Source organism: Myzus persicae, unplaced genomic scaffold (assembly GCF_001856785.1).
Source record: "Myzus persicae strain clone G006 unplaced genomic scaffold, MPER_G0061.0, whole genome shotgun sequence".
In the NCBI taxonomy this organism is placed as follows: domain Eukaryota; kingdom Metazoa; phylum Arthropoda; class Insecta; order Hemiptera; family Aphididae; genus Myzus; species Myzus persicae.
In genome coordinates, this window is record NW_019102735.1 from 221,388 (window position 1) to 239,880 (window position 18,493).

General features: G+C 27.6%; 1 protein-coding gene across 9 annotated transcripts in view; it reads right to left on the reverse strand.

Annotated features, from left to right (window-relative positions):
* Positions 1 to 18,493, reverse strand: part of LOC111033044 (basement membrane-specific heparan sulfate proteoglycan core protein) — a 157,703-nt gene that overhangs the window by 90,388 nt on the left and 48,822 nt on the right. For all 9 annotated transcript variants that reach the window (XM_022313607.1, XM_022313609.1, XM_022313610.1 and 6 more), the window contains exons 3-4: positions 5,184 to 5,407; positions 1,310 to 1,767 (exon numbers count right to left, since the gene is read on the reverse strand). In XM_022313607.1, the coding sequence (XP_022169299.1) occupies positions 1,310 to 1,767; positions 5,184 to 5,407 (682 nt within the window). The remainder of the gene's footprint in view (positions 1 to 1,309; positions 1,768 to 5,183; positions 5,408 to 18,493) is intronic.

Sequence of the window (18,493 nt, forward strand, 5' to 3'; positions counted from 1 at the left end):
TTTATATAGCATATAATATAATATAGGTAATTGTGTATTTATAAATTATAAATTAAAATGAACTGACTGGTTGTATTACATCAATATATTAATGAGTATAATGCATGTATTATTGATGCATTTTACTTCCTTTTTTTAAAAAAAGAGAATAGGTAAATTTTCTAATTACCATTTATGATTATGTATTATTATTTATTGATATTATTAGAATACTGCATTTTGATTTTAATTTAAGATGTACCTAATAATGTTTAATACACTACTTATAAAAATATTTTCCTGTTACTTACAAGAATAATTATTATACCTGGAGGAGATGAGATTTAATTCTTGAAATGAATCTACCCACCTACTGTGCAATAAAAGTATGTAACACGTACACTGTACAGTCATATACTCACATATTCTTTTAAACGTTATTATAAACAGAGTAGTTACATATTTTCTGAGGATTTTAAATCGATTTCAATTAAAAGACAAAGATATTTGTTGTTTCTCGTGATCACATATTTTTAAATTCGGTGAAATATTTTTGAAAATATAAGAAAAAATTATTTTGATTTACTATTAAATTATTCTGTACCTACCTAATTATTGTAATGGACATTGTCTTAAATTCATTTTATTTGTTTCATACAACTCTTAACAAGATTACAAAATATGATAAATGGAAATATTTTTTACCAACCCAGAGTCATATTTTTAAGTACCTAGTTATAAGAGTACAAAATGTTTTTCAAAGTCAAATAGTTAATAGGCAGTTTCGATAAATTGCTTAATAAAAGTATGAAACAGATATTATAATTTTCATAAAAGATGAGTTAGGTATTCATTAGTTTGGTAGTGAGTAATGACTAATAAAATGCTCTTACATTATATTCTTAAATTAAGTACAATTTACCAAAGTGATTATTAATTTGAAATTAATTTTTCTGTACCTATGTGTTAATATTTTTTTTTCTATCTTCGTAAGTATATAGCTGATATTATTTGAAAACTATATTTTACTACTTTGTTTTATGTAATCATATACATTATACTTGTATTATAAATAAAAAAATGTTGTCGATGAATGATGATAAGTATAACACAGATGTTTGCGTTCACACGTACACAGTCTATAATTAATGGAGTTTATTAAAGACTATTTTATGATGTGGGCACCATATGAATTATGACAGTTCTTATACTGTTGAAAAAATATTGAAGAACCCATTTTTTTAATATCGTCTCGTACAACGAACATGACGTGATCTAATCTAACCTATATGAAACACGCGTGTGTAAAAATAGAATATGACAATATTACTTGTGCCTTGGTCGACAGGCAACTGAGTCGGTGATAGCGGCGGTGCGCTCGTCAAGGACTCGGTGGTAGTGGACGGCTTAGCGGTCGTGGATGGTTGAGTAGCCGCAGTCTCTGTTGTCGTTGTCGTCGTCGTGATAGGAGCAGCGGTGGTAGTGGTGGTGGTACTAGTGGTAGTGGCCGAATCACGGTCGACCCAAGAGTCGGGTGGAAGAATTATTGTCGAATTAAAACCGCTCAACATATTATTATCGTCTTGCTGCCCAATTGGCCGCGGTTTGTTCGTTGTGTAACGATCATCTGAGTCTGGTCCGTCGCCTGAATGATTGCCATCACCAGACGTCAGATCGTTGTCTTCGTCGTCATCGATCGATGGTATATCTCCGCGATTTGGTCCACTGTCGGACACTGTCATCGGAACTGTCGAATCGGTATCTTCTTCTGTCATTCTGGTCACCCTACTGCAAACACAAGCAATTTATATTATTAGAGAATTCAATGAAACGATTTAGGAAATAATAAATACAATAATATGTCTAATATGTCTGTACAAATAATTTATATAGAGGCTGTGGGGAAAATTAGTTTTTTAGGAAACTATGTGTATAATATATAGCCTATAGAGTGCTTGAATTGGGAGGGGTTATTTTCAGATCCTCCTTTTAATTTTTCCCAATTCAAACACTGATTGCTTGTACGGCTTTACTCGAGTAGTAACATTATTGTAACATGTTTATAATTAAGTTGTAAATTACATCATTCATCATACATACAGGTTTATAAAACTCATCTCCGCTAAACAAAAATTAAAGTAAATATTAATTAGAGGAATAAATGTATTATATAATAAAAAAATACACTTAATATACTCGCTAACCGTTATTGACATAAATAAAATAAACGTTTTATGCAAGTTTTATTGGTACCATTTTATTTAAACATGTGTAAACGCGATGGATCTAAAAACTGCATAAGGCGGTATAATATACCCTAAAGTCTATAAACATGATATATAATATTATAGTTTACATGTATATATACAAATATATAACCGTAAGACATATAAATCACTTCTAATGATACTAAAAGGAACATCAATTTGTTTTTCGTATTATCCAATAATACCTATATTGGTAACTACATGTATAAAACACTTTGATGGATTAAAAAAGCACGTCAACTAGTGGCAGAGTTAAGAGCTTAGAGCTACTATTAACAAATCTATAACTATAAATGTCCTTGTCATACAAATTCCATAAAAAAATTTCTATATAATTCAACTTAAAAGAATTTGTGATAAATCATTATTTGAAAAGTTGCAAACACATTCAATACAATAAATGACATACCTATTTTAGATAATAAGATTTTCAATAAACGTAGGTACCAACATGCAATTATAGAATTATAAATTGCGCTAAATATTTTTAAATAAAAAATCAATACAAGTCTATAAAGTATAAATTATATAATAATGAGGATAACGAGTAATAACTATTTAATATAGTTTTTTAAACGTATTTAAAAATATTCATCCGTAGTTAATAAATAATAACTGCATGACAGTACCACATTTCCGCGTATTAAGAATAGAACAATCTACTAATAATGATTTCTGTAGTATGTCATGCCAATACGATAACAACGAGCATAAATACAAAATAGGTACTTATTATTTATTTCCCAATGTCGATGTCGTTAACCCATTTAATTTATATTCACAAGCATCATTGTATATAAAATATGTATCTTTATAAAATATTTCACTAGGAAAAATCGTATTGATTCTTGAAGCAGAGTAATTATACAGATATCTCATGTAATGGATAGCCCAATAGACTAAACTCGACCATCCATATATTTTACGATCAGACTTTTGACATTATTATATATAATATGAAATAATAAGATAGAAAGTATAGTTGTGCAGACTATAAAGTTTTACAAAAATAACCAAACAATTATCAAGATACGATAACGGATAATTCATTGAAATTGTGTACAGAGATAAAAACAGATAATTTAAAATTTGCATTTTCAAAATAGCATTATTGCAATAAGTTATACTTATAACATATATTATATAAGTTAACATTTTTACACTCGTGAATACGTGTGTTTTAATATGATTGACCATTGGTGTTTACAAAGAATGAAGATTATTCCTACTACATAATAATTATACAGTAACACACACGTAATAAATATTCATAAGATACTAAGAGAAACTGAAAATAAGCATAAACTTGGCTATAAGCAATATTGCTTAGAACAGTTATTAAATCCCCCCCCCTCGAAAAAAAATAAAATTGAAAAGATCGACACAAAAATTCATCTAGATAATTTATCTCAGCTAACAATTGTATTTGAATAGTAGGTATAAATTTATTTTGAATTATTTTTTTTTAGATCGGGTCAAAAAATTAATTATTTCATCTAGAATCTAGATAGCAAATAGTACTGTGTAGTTGGATTAGATGTATAAAAGCACCTAAATATATATAATAAAATGTACATAAAAGTAGCATACAAAGTTTACAAGCTTTTACAGGAGTCAACAATTATGCAAGTCGATCTGTCTTTGGTAAAACGAATAGATTCAAAACTTAAGTAAACTTAAACTTAAACTTTGTCATATTTTTACGAACATTATACAATATACAAATATGTATAATAATACAAAACAATGATCAGCATTTGCATCATCTCCGTGTGATACCTTATAGTTTATTTATGTTCGTGTTTACAATAAGGCTGAACTAGTAAAAATATTAATTTATAGACTTTTAGCGCATAACGTAAATATAATATAAATCAAATCATTAATATCATTACAAATAGCATACAAACTATATTATGTGATTTTATTTATAATTAATTATTATGTACATTTAAATTTTTTTCATATTACAAGTTAAACGGCGTGCGCTATAGGCAATTTAGCACCATGGATGTAGTGTATAATATTTCGTAGGTAATATTAATAATTTTATCTATACAATACTACACATTAAATAGTCCACAAAGCCTTATATAACGGCTAAATTAAAAAAAAAATATAATGACAATGATTTAAACTGTAGTATAATTAGATGAATAATAATTATTGAACTATTAGGACATTAAGTTGTAATTATTACAATACGGATATAATAATTATATTAGTACACTGTATACAACTGTATAATTATAGTTAGGTTTACTTATCAATGATAGTTTACCACAAAACTAACAGAATAACGAAGCCAGGTGACGAGTATATCCAAAACCTAAACTTTTTATCGGGCTGAATTTACATTATTGAACTGTAGTCACTAGACAGTAGAAGTAATAATGCAGTAAAGTAGTATTTATTACTATACTTTTTATAATTAATTAAATAAATATAACTAGTATTTTTTAATCATCTATAATATTTGACTAGTAAGAATGAACAATAAAACATGAAAAAACGATCATTGCTGATAGTAAATATATTGGTAACTTAAATTGATAGTAAACATAAATAGTTTAATACCTATATATTTTTAATATAAATCGTTAATGACTATTATTTTAAAAGGTAATAAAACAAAATTATAAATTATAATAACAATAAAAATGTATTGTTATTGGGAAATCGGTCATTCAGTCTATTATTAACAATATTATAATTAACTCATTATAATGCACCAAATAATCGTAGATAAATTATACATTATTATTTTAATATACTATGTTTATAATTTAAGAGTATATAATATTGTGTAATTATATTATAATTCGTAAAAATATTTGTTTGTATGCTATTTATAAGTTGTTACATTATGGTAAGTAGTTAATATAATGTATAATGGTAATTAATAGTAATAATACAATATTTTTATATTTTTCTTACCTTGATATGTTGTTATCAGTACTACTACTAGTGAACGGTACAGCTTCAGTAGAAGTTTTTTCAGTTTCTTCATCTCCTAAAAATGACCATATTGATCGCTTAATCCGTTTCACTGATCCATGTACAAAGCTTAACAATCTGGATACCGATTGATCAGGTGGGTTTAAACCGTCCAAGATGTTATTTGGTGTTCGATCATCCTCAAACACTAAATCATTATCCGTCTATAAAATCAAATGAACATATATATTAATTACGTTTATCCAAGAAAATGGAAATGCATAACATCTCTCAGCTGCTTGCAGTTTTTTTGGGGAAATTACAATAATCGTTTTTTAGGTCACCGGTAATTAAAGAAGATTTTCGACATGATATTTTATGTTGATTAGTACGTATATCAAAAACTAAACTTATTTTTACATTGTGAATATGTGATTGAAAGGAAATTAGTTATTATTAAAAATCATTATTAGGAAGCATTACAATAATCATAAAACCTGTGATTTAAATATGTTAATTAGTTATAAATTAATTTCTCAGCTTCATGGTTTATCAGTTATAATTACAGTGCTTGGTAAATAAATAAAACCGTATACACTAAATAAATATTATAAATACTAAATTGCTAGAATAATTAATATCAATACAAGAACAATTTTAAGTACCTAGTTTTTCTGTTTAAGTTAAAAAACAAGAGTTTTTTTCATTAGAATATAAGAAAAAATTGTATTTTTGTACGTTGTTTAAATATTCGTATTATTATAAAAATGTGTAATAGGTTCTAATCGTGTACAAATAATGATTTCAAAATCATACGAATAGAAAGAAATGCCGACTTTTAATGTACAAGAACACTCTGGTAAGAAGAAGGAGAACCTTTAAAAATCACTATTACCACTAGATTGCGCTAACTTGTACAAATACAGCACGAATAATCATTAAACCTTTGAAAACAAAGTACCAACATAGCTACATAGATAATTAAGTAGTTTATTTACAGTAAATTAATGACATAATATCATCAAATAATCATTTTTGATTTATAATAGTGTTTAGAGTATATAAAGTCACTACATGTACAGTTTATAATATTTATTATCAATTAATATAATTATTTATGATTTATATTACATAACCACAAAAATCTTCAATAAATCTGTATTTACTCACGAATCTACTTAGGTACTTGCATTTAGTGAGTAAAATCTTACAATATTTTATTATAAATATAATTTATTAAATTTTTATTTTTAATTATTGTAAAAAAAAAAATTTTTTATGTTATTATAATACTGCTTTCGTTTACAGAATTACTATAAGACATAAATTAGCTATTAGGTATCTAAATTTTATAATATAAACTAGTGCGAGAAAATTCAGAAGCTTAAGGCTTCCCCCAAATGTGTTGTCTCCGTTTTATTCTACTAAGTAAGCAGCATGGCAAATTCAAGTTCAGCAGAACACACTTTTTGTTGTTAGTTTAAATAATTCAATAAATTGGACTATTATCAAATGTAAAGGTAATACATATAATACATATAATTATCAGCTGTGTCCGCCCTCGTCGTTTTTTTATATTTAAATTTAATATAATAATTATAATCATGTAGAATATTAAAATGTTGAAATGCTCATAACTCATTTTAAAATTAAAATTCCTTAAAATTGCTGACAAAAGAAACAGATTTCATAATAGATCAATTTGATGTAATATTAAAATTTAAAACTAACAAAGCAAAATAGTTTCTACTGGACACAAATATGCTGTGTTCGTTTATAACTTTGTAAGACATGCGGGTATCGCGTATTCGAGTTCTCTTAATTGTTGCTTGAGGGTGATCTATTAAACACTTAAAAATATTTATTTTAAATAGTTTTAAGTCATTACAAAAAAATATTTTTTGGAAAAATTTTTATTTTTGCTATTCTTGTCTATTATTTTTATTTTAAATATAGTACTTCTTTGAATGACAAAATACATTTTTAATTCCATATTCTTAAAGCAGAAAAATATTATTTGGAGTATTTCGATCTATAAAAATTAAATTTCAGACAAGTAGCTAGTTTATTAGTTATAAGTTATAAGTTATAACTTTATATTATATAAGTATTTAAAGTTTTGACGAGCCCTTGACCACTCCACTCCGTTCATCAAAACTTAAAATACATACAACTAATAAACTACTCATCCAAATTTAGATTTTTATACATCGAAAAATATATTCTGTTTTATATTGAGGGATTAAAAATGCATATTGTCAGTAAAAAGCATAAACATTGTATTGATAAAAATATATTTTTTAACGATTAAAAATGATTTTAAAAAAAACGTCAATAACCGTTTATAATAAGTGTCATGTTAAATGGATCACGCGGTAACATTATCCATATAAATAATATTATTTTTATTTTAAACACTAAAACCTCTAAAATTCTTATCGAATAACTAATGATATTTTAAAAAATTGGACCACTAAACAAAGGTTTTAAGTGATATTTGGAAATTAAAATCTAACATTATTCTTCCAACTGCGGAAAATTACAACTATAAAAGTTTCACATTCTATAGTAAAAATTGTTTAAATCATAATGTATATAATTGTGTACAACAAAGTAATGCAAATAATTTAATAACAGTTTTAGCTTTATTGCTAATAAAGTTGTGTTAATATTTTTAAAAAGAAATCAATAACGTAATGATAATTGATAAATATATTTATAATTGATATATATATATCTTATGAAGTATACAATTTAAGTTTTGAATGAGGTATTTATATTTCATATGCATTCTAATGAACTATTAATTATTATTACTGACTATTCGGTACTTATTATAATTTAATAGTCGTGATTTTGCGATTAATCAAATGAACCTAGGTTAAACATTTTAAGTGTAATTGATATTCGATTTACTGATATCATATCATAGATATAAATTTTATGTAACAAAAAGTCCCCTATTGTAAATAATTTTAGGCATAATTCATGGATTTTTTTAATTGACGCTATTATAAAAACGTCTCAAATAAATACATAAATTCCTTTGATCTATAATATTATCTGTCTGTTCGACTGCACATACGTATGTATAGTAATTGCACTTCACACTTTTTCCTTAAATGTAAGTACTTAATTTATAGTGGGTATAATAAAATAAAATGTAGGTATATAAATTAACACCGGTTTCATTTGATACGTTTAATATTATATAATCATATAATTGGATGAGATATATTTGTAAAATCTTAAGTAATAAAGTATAATTAATAAGTAATAACAGAGCCAAGGTAATATTTATAGACGATCAGATAAATCAATTTACACAATCATTAGGTAGTATATTGGAATATTATTTCAAGTGGTAAAAGTATTAATAGCAATATATTTTTTCTCTAATTTCTAGACAAATTGTTTAAACAAAAAAAAAAAGAATTTCTGTATGGGTTAAAGACAGAACGGCCAATTATTTTGAATTCCTGACTTTCGATACAGTTAATATTTAATACGTAAAAAAAAAACTTTGATAAAAATAATATAAAAATTATATATACTACCTACATATCGTAATGGAACCGCGCGTTTTCCGAGCTAGTAATATTGAAAGCGTCATAAGTATTTGAGTGCTATTATGCATTATATTAATGGCAGATTACTACTAATTATAATTTGTATTATATTATGTATAGGTACGTCCATAATTGCATAAAAATAAATAAATGCTCGAACGAATTGAGTTATTTGTTTTTAAGCTTGAATTTATCAAACATAATAATGTGTTTGAAAAATTAACGATTAATATGTTATGTAGAATATATATGGCGAATTTTGACACATACTTAAAGAATTAAAGAATTACTATATGGGTCTTATGTAATATGGCTCTTGTTAATTTACAAACTCATTAATCATAATAGAATCTGTTATCATAATAATATATTATATTACTCTCTCTCTCAATATGTATACATTTATATTACTCACAGTCTAATAGTCCATATCCATTCATTACACATATTAAATAAGAATCGTTCTCATGCAAAATATTTGTGTCTTTAAAAAATTAAAATACTATACAATATGGGCATTAAAACATCAATTTTTAATGAACAAAATCAATGATGCGGCCACTTGGAATACATTTGATCACACGCTTAATAATTGATCTCAATGATAAAGTACAGTTTTTTATCAGATAAAAAAACCAATAATAATTAATCATTATGCTCAGCGTACATATTCAGATTTATGTACGGGGTATATCAATATGTTGTTCAGTCGTTACCATATATAGTTTATACATTTTAAATATTTTTCTTCAGTACACGCGAAGAATGAAAACAATTTTAAATAATCTTGTCTTATGAAATATGTAAGCCTAAAAAATTGAATCGAATTGAAATAGTGCAGCAGTTATAGGTGCATAGTACAAGTAAAAACACGCATTTAAGACACGTTTTCAATATCAGTGGGTATTGTGGCTGCAGCGATATCAGCAATGAGCTAATACTGGGTTTCTGAGATCCCTTATTATAATTTATTGGTAAAAGATGCATCATGTGCACACTCGACCATAATATTAGGTATATATAGCAGTTGTAATACAGATAAGTTGAGATAACCTATATAGCTGATATGCAGTAGTCCTATCTATAAAAGTTGCACTTATGTAATAAATATATTATTGGGACTTCAATGAACTTTGCGTTATTTTCCAAATATTGTTAGATATTAGTTATATGTATATCTCTGAATGGGAGTAGGAAATTTTATTTTCTATTATTTTTGTTGCATTTTTTGGTTTTAAGATAAGTTTTTTTTAACTCCTAGAACATTTTAGTTTTTAAGGAATTTAACACTAAAATTCGAATTATTAATTTTATTTTTAGATATTTAAGTGTTAATGATATTTTTTTTATTATCACTTATCAGAGAGTGGTATTTTTCTATAAAATTATGTAAAAAATTGTTTGTAAGTTGTTAAACATGTGAGTTTGTTTTTTTAATGTTAATGTCTATAAATTAAAACAATTATAAAAAACGAGTTAATGAGTCTGAATGTAATGAGTAAAATACCAATTATTACAATTGTTTGAATTTTGATTTAGATGCATCAACATTTGCCATTTTGCATAACACTCATGTGGAAACATGGTTAACAATTTTTATGGAAAACGAAAAAAATTCTGTGTCACTCGCCTCTTTTAATGGTATATAATCTTAATAATTCCAACAAAAAAAATCTATGTTTTAATAAATGTACTATTGAAGGATAATACAAATATAAAAACGATAATATTTATTGAATATAGCGCTGTATAATTTTTAGAATATGACATTAATTAATCAAATGTATCATCTTTAGAAGAAAAATCATTAATTTTATCGTTTTCGATTATAAGACCTTATACTACATCCAAAGTGATGAGGTCAAACCATTGACTGCCGGACTGCTCTAAAATCTTTATAAAAATTAGAAACAACAAGGGGACTGGTCCTATATATTTTGTGATGATCTAACTCTATAATAATGTGTACTTAGCACTTCCTCAATCAGACTATATCGGACAGATCTTTGTAAACGTGTTCATCATCATACGATAGCAGAAAAGTTTGTGTAAGTAGCCTATTATTATTCATTAGCTATATAAAAGTTATAAATAATCAGTTATTATGTATGTATGGCATATTACTGTATTGTTACCAGGTTGTTTTTTTTTTTTTTTTTGGTAAAATATATGTGCCGATAATCAATATTGTATAGTTATTAATTATTGTACAATAATAAACAATAACCTCTTGATCGGTGGCCGCTGCCGATTCGACGAACACCAACAATCTCGTAATAAATTTACTAAAGTATAACAACCCCACGTATTATATTGTATTCATTTAATTGAAATATTTCAGGCACAGTACAACAGATATTATATACATATTTTTATTAAATTATTACGCATAGGGGGTTTGTTTTATTAAGAGTGACAGGAGAACTAAGAAGTAGACCAAATACAATCACCTATGTGTATAATAATAATATATTTACTGGGTCTCGTTAAAATTAGTGTTTAAGTGTATTTCTCCTTAAACACCGCACGTTTAGTGCTTACGCCCTACAGCCATAAAAAAGCTAATTCCTTCACTGGACGCCCATAAAAACAAATGAATAAATAAATGTTAATTTTAGACATTTCAAATTTTGGCTTACGCAATGGCAACACCCAGTATAAAATATGTGCAATACAATGACATGACGCAAGCGTCTACCAGGCGCCATTTAATCATTCTATAAAGTTAGGAATAATTTTGACTAATTAACTGTAATGAAGAACACAGATATAGCCAGTTGTTTTATTCAGACATCTTACTGAGAATGAGAAAAAAAATTTCTGATAAATTAAAAAGGATTTTTTTTTTTTGTACAACACGCGGCAATAAAACTTACAATTAGTTATTAATTATTAATAAATAGTTGATATTCTTGTACACCTGATTAGGCATTTAATCGTTTCGGATATTCTGTGAAGTTGTGACGATATTAAAAATTGTAGAACTTCTCACATATTTTTAATATTTTAACTTTCCAGGATTTATTTTATTAAATTCACAATAGTTTTATACTATTATGTAATTGCTCAGTCAATTTTATTTCCGCTTTAAGGGATATTATTTGATGTGGATTAATCTAAAAATATAACATAAAACAGTGGTTCATTTAGAGATCGTATTTATTACCCACGTATAAGACCAGCATTTAATGTCACCACATTAGTGTGTGACCATCATTCATCAACGAAAAATTAGAATATTATGTTGAAAAAAGTAATATTTAAAAATAATTTCCTGAGATGATCACTCTCTCTACTATTTATTTATAAATTTACGATACTCAGATATAAGCAGCATACAAAGAGCACATCGTAAGTTCGAAACCTTCGGGTCATACGAAGCGGTGTCATAAAATGCAGCGCAGCCACACTATATATGCATGCCGAGCCATACCAAGCGTGTTGTAACCGGATAAGATAAGATGGTATACTTAGTGCAGTATACTTATAGTCTTTACATTTTTTTTTGTAGAAATGTTTAGTCCATAGTTTTTTACTAAAAAAATAGTACCTAATACTAACTAAGAAATGCACTATACTTAATGTGAATTGAAACTAAAATATAAGACTTATAAATATAATATATAGAAAATATTTCCATGTTGGTATACTTTTCTTGTTATTTTATAATTTTAATTACTTAAATTTTTTAGATCTTTTATGCATTTATTTAATATCTTTTTTATTATATTTGTTTACTTGAACAATACTGATGTCGTGTGTTCAATACATTTAAACAGAAATATTCTTATTCAAACTAGTGATATTTGTGAAAACAAGAATGTTAGCCAGCGGTTAGCTCATGTTCTTATTTTTCTTATTGATTAGTCTTTTTTTGTAGAGATTCCGGTATTACATAGTATTTACATAGGTACAATAATATACATTATCACTTAGAAAATGATTTTTTTATAAAATGTCTATTAATGTATTGAATTTTTTATAAATACAAATTGCATTATAGTTACTTTAGTTTTCTCATATTGTAACCAATTATTTTTCTTCGATATTATAATAGAAAAGCTTATTAGAATTACCTAAAAATATTCATTCACACAATTACAACATGTAATGACATGTACATATACATATTAATATACATTGTGCAATATGTTCAGATAAGTTGATTCTATTAGGTACCTAGTCAAAAAAGAAAACTTAATGTTTTGTAAGAGTAAATAGTATAAAAAAAATATCCTACCCATGACCGCGGGCTCTTCAAACAAATGCCTGTAGTTATATCGAGTCATAAAAAACGATTGAAACATTACGCATATTATTTTAATAGTTTAAGGTCAATGTCTTTTATATATTTAAAACAGCATGTTATAGGCACATAAAATAAATTGTAGAAGTATAGTAGACAGTTGATAAACGTTATGTGTCGAAATAAAAAGTATAAAAATTATAAAAGTTCCATACAAGGAGCGTATTACCTACTTACGTTATACATGAGGTCATTTTAAAATATATTTATAAGCATACAAAATATAATATGTATGAGTTGTGTGTGTTTATAATTTCATTTTTATCACATATTTGATAATATAAGAGTTATGGCCATACTTATTATCATGTTAGCACACTCACACGTATTAAACGTTCTTGGTAAAATAAATAGTTTGAGAACGCAATTTAATTTCTAGGTGGAGCAAGTATTTATTATTTATATAGATAGAAACAAATCCATCAATCTGTATTCGTACATAATCGATATATTATTCGAAGGCAAATTATTAAAATGCAAACCAGTTGAACAAAATGCATTTAAAAAAAAACTTAACTGTAATTCTTTACTAAATAGTAGATATTATAGACATTTATTGTTTTCAGTTCTCGTGCCTCTTGTGGTCTCTGTGAATTTAGAATGATCACTAAGTGTAAAAATGTCATAAAAAATTGAAAAACAACAAAATTGCAATTCATTAAAATTGTCTATTCTAACTGTGTTTATTATACCATAATATAAAATATATTATTGTCTATACGGGTACTTTACTGTTCTTAAACAGTTGTAATTTGTATATGCTAAGAAGAATTTCACACATAAGACTATTATTTGAGTATGTCAACTGTCAATACAATATTTTATGTATTTTAGAGGTACTCAATCATCATATTTATATTATATAATACAAAATTAATTAAACAAGAATAAAACACGTGGTTAATGAATGTTCAAATGTCTATAAATAAACGATACTGTAAAATCATTTGGTTTCCAGGAAGTCTGTAGTATGCTAGTGTGTGAACTAGAAGGCATTGGCGCCAATCAATTAGCATTCGTCATAATAATGAAGTGTTGTATTCGCACACAACAGTCCAACGGGTGAGTAGGTATGTAATAAAAAATATAGCACATTGAAAATATTCTTTAAAAAACGTATTTCGCGACATACAATTAATAGGATAGGAATGATAACAGCAAAAAGTCATAAACATCCATTGCGCTGTGCATACAAATAAATATATATTATATCCCATACGCACGTTTATAAAATATTATGCAAACACGATGCAGGTATGTACAGGAGGATTCACCAAGTATGCTCACTCTCCTTTTATCCATTAACAAAATGCATTCATTCAAATGCTGATTTTTGAAATTTAGTCAAAGACGATACTTTTTCAAATACTTCGATTCGTATAACACCGTTTAAGGAAACACAAACGGGCGATAAAAACTCCTATTTTATTCCAAAGGAGAACCATTTTGCTGTGAATTGTCGAGCAAATGGTTCACTGAAAATTATACGAATGATTGTATACTTAACTGGAAAATGAAACTAATCATTATGTAGCTATAAATAAATTGTAGTAATTCAAATAATTAATTAATCACTCATATCTTTATGCATTAAGTGTGATAATGTAATCCTTAATTATGGTTTTTTTTTAGAGGGATGGGGTTTAACCCGAAAAACCACCCTTGAATAGTGCCATGTGTTATAAACTTTAATTTGATGCAGTTTGTGTAAATTGATACAAATTACCGGTATGGTACGTAGTATACGTACACAACAATAACACATACCCACAGTAATAATACTTAATAGACGTCGTCGTCGTGGTTAATGTGCTATAAAAAAAATTAAAAATTATTAAATATTGAAATACACAGAAGTAAATTTTTTTATACACTTGTAGATATAGTAGTACAGTAGATTAGACGATACAACGTGTATGACTCATATTAAGTTCATGTATACACGTTGCAGTGTATGCGGGTGGGTGTGACATATATTATAAATGAATGACATGCGAAAACGATGGCGTTATTTTTCCTATGCGCTCTTCCTACTAGTCTGACTAGTTTTATATAATATAATACATCGTTGGCGATTATTGTGCAACGTTCGAGATTAATTGCTCGAGTATTCAACACTTTTTATTGCTTGTTTAATATTTTATAATATATATAGGTACCTTCGTCGTTTGACAAATTCTCTATTCGAAAAACAAAAGTAAAACATACGAGTTCGAACAACATCATCAGCGATCCGCCGCTCTTACGAAGACTGAAGTAGGTACAAGTATTACACATGTAACGTACGCGTTAAACCAATGCCAAACTGTAATCTTTATTGGACAATATAATAAGCTACCTAACCAGAATCTAAATGGGTACCTACTGGGCAGGAATTTATACATAATATCACCAATGTAAATTATTATACAGTTGTGTTAAACGAGTGTGATGTCACTAAAATACTATTGTGCATTATGTAAGTTTTTTAGTAGGTATCAGTGTACGTACTTCGCGTTTTCCGATCGTTGTGTTTTGGATATAATAATTTGAAAATTATTGTCTCGTACGAGAACTCCTAGAATGATAGTACAATAAGTCAGAAAATTAAAAATTGACTGCGATCATTTTTTTACCTACTCAAATAGAGGCCGGCCACATCAATCGACAAAAACGTATTCATATTATCTGACATTCGCAACTATACACTATATTATATAGCTGCACCGACAAAATATTTTTGCTGTGTTGTAAAAAAGAAAAAAAATCGAAAAAGAGCTGCGTATCTCGATAAGTTATTATCTAAGAGTGTTTTGTTTGCGCTCTGGCTAATAAAATAAAATTTATAAAAATATAAAACCCCATACCTTCCTACCAGCTATATCTATGTGACTCGTAATATTGGTAAAATTATTCAAATATAATATTACAGAAGCAAGGCTACATTCTTTTCTCAGTATCCCTAATCCCAATAAGTTTCATACATATACAAATACACAATACAGTTCTAACCTATACAAGTGATTGTATCATACAATACATACATAGCTTATTAAACATGTATAGGGTGTTTCATAAACATAGACAGAATTGAAATAAGTGGTATTATTTTTTCATGGCAGAAATGATTTTATTTTTGTTATTACCCGTTAACGTTTCGATTTGAGATTTTGATTTTTAATGGTTCACGATACTCGGTATATTGTTTTAATCAAGATGTGTCTTAAAGTCGAGCAGCTCAGTACTCAAAACGTATTATAAACATCGGAAAAGTGCAGCCTCAGACTTCGAGCAATATAATGGGCAGCGATGAGGTGTTTCACACTGAAATTGGAGTATACATACAACTCATACAAGACATGTACATATTATACATATTAATACATATATTCTTGTAAAAAACTTCTTTTAAAAAGTTTACTTTAAATAATTTCCGTTCATGTGTATAAAAATACCTTATATATATATATTAATTCAAAAGTATATAAATAACATCTTCCCCTTCAGAGCGCCTGTATAAAAACTGCAACGCGTACATGCATAAAATAATATAGGACAGGTGTTTAATAAAATATAACGTCATTCGGTCGTGGTACTTAATAAGAGCTGTTAAATAACGAATGTCGAGGACTTGTATATAATATAATATTATTATATAATTAATAACATCCGAATAATCGAAGATCGAAATACATCGTTACGATGACAATACCATCGAAAACATCGAGATGACATCATGCATGCGTTGGTTATGGATGCATAACTTGTCTCGTCGGTTGCAATAATAATTCGACTGATCAAAAGTCAATATTATACAGCTGGATCGCTAAGAGCAACACATTTATATACCGCGGTATACTATATAATATATGTTCCTGAGCTCTTCCCACACCTAATAATAATGCGGACTCGCGCACTGCACTCATAATAATAATATTCAACTACAGACTACGCGACGTATCGGATTACTCGTCAACACTCGTACATTAGCTATTGTTATTAGATAAAACGAAAAACTTATCAAAATCTAATGAATCATACATTTTGCATCGAGGAACACGAAAAAACAAAAAATATGTGCAAGAGAGTATAAATATTTTGAATTATTTTGAATTATGATATAAAACATATAGAAACAAACTCTACAATCTACATTATAACCAAAAAGACAAAAGCAAATCTTTCGATTTATATTTTTAATTTTTTTTCTGTTCTGCGATATGAAAATAAGCAAAATATTAGCAAAACGATTCATTTGAGTCCGTTTGTGTGCAACTTCGTGCATATTTTTTCAATCGTAGATTCATTCGATATTAATCTAACTGATACCTGAGCTTGAGTTTATTTTCTAGAAAATGGAGGGAGGGAGGAGCAATAGCGTACGCTCAGTCTTACCCCATAGGCACCCATACGCTTATGAATAATTACTTATACAGTTATACATCGCAATATGTATACATATATTGTATTATTATTTATAATACAGTCGCGTATTATACCGCTCGTGTTTGCCGCGTGTGGTTACGGCGCGACAAAGCAGTATAAACATCGTATTCTGGACGAGATCCAGTACGGCCGCCATTATGTACTATCATTGTATTCGATATGCGCGCCCCTCTATATAGGGACGACGGACGCTTCAAAGTCTGACATCGCGATCATCGACTTTTACTGAAAATCGAGCTCAAGTCATACGCTGCGCCATCGCTGTCGCCGCCGTCGTCTGCGCCAGATGTGTTTAATAATAATAAAATATATTTATTATTATTACAGTGGCGACGCGAGTTATAATAAACCACCGAAACTGTGTCAAACGCTCCGGGGACCGCGGATTATGTAGACGGCGGGGCGCGGCATCGCGTAGTTTGAGGCGGCGGCGGTGGATAAGAGAACATCATACGCGTATACCACCTACCTATATGGTAAATACCAGAATATTCGGGGGAGGGAGCGGGGCGGAAAGACTAAAACACCGTGTTTATCTAATATCCATGTTGTATTTGTTGTAGATAATAACAATGTATATTTAGGTAGGTACCTGCAGTAATAATTATTCTAAAATCGTCTTTTTTTGTAACCTTGAGCATTTAAATATGTAATTAATTAATATACCTAAACATAAATATTAACATACCTAATATAACTAATCTAACGATACATTCTCATGTATATAATATAATCTTATCTTAAATTACGTTATCGTGGTATCGCTATGTTATTATTATTATTTTAAATGAATTAAGTCTCACCGGCTCGTACCGCAGTGTATAATATTGTGTACTGACAATATCGATATTATATATGTGTCGCTAGATCGCGAGACTCGCTAGTCGCTATATGTGGATACTTTATAGTATGTATTATATCATGGTATGAATAACAATAAACGAATAAAATATTTGATCGTGAAAAATTACGATATTTTCCGCAGTGTGCATTATAATATATAATATGAA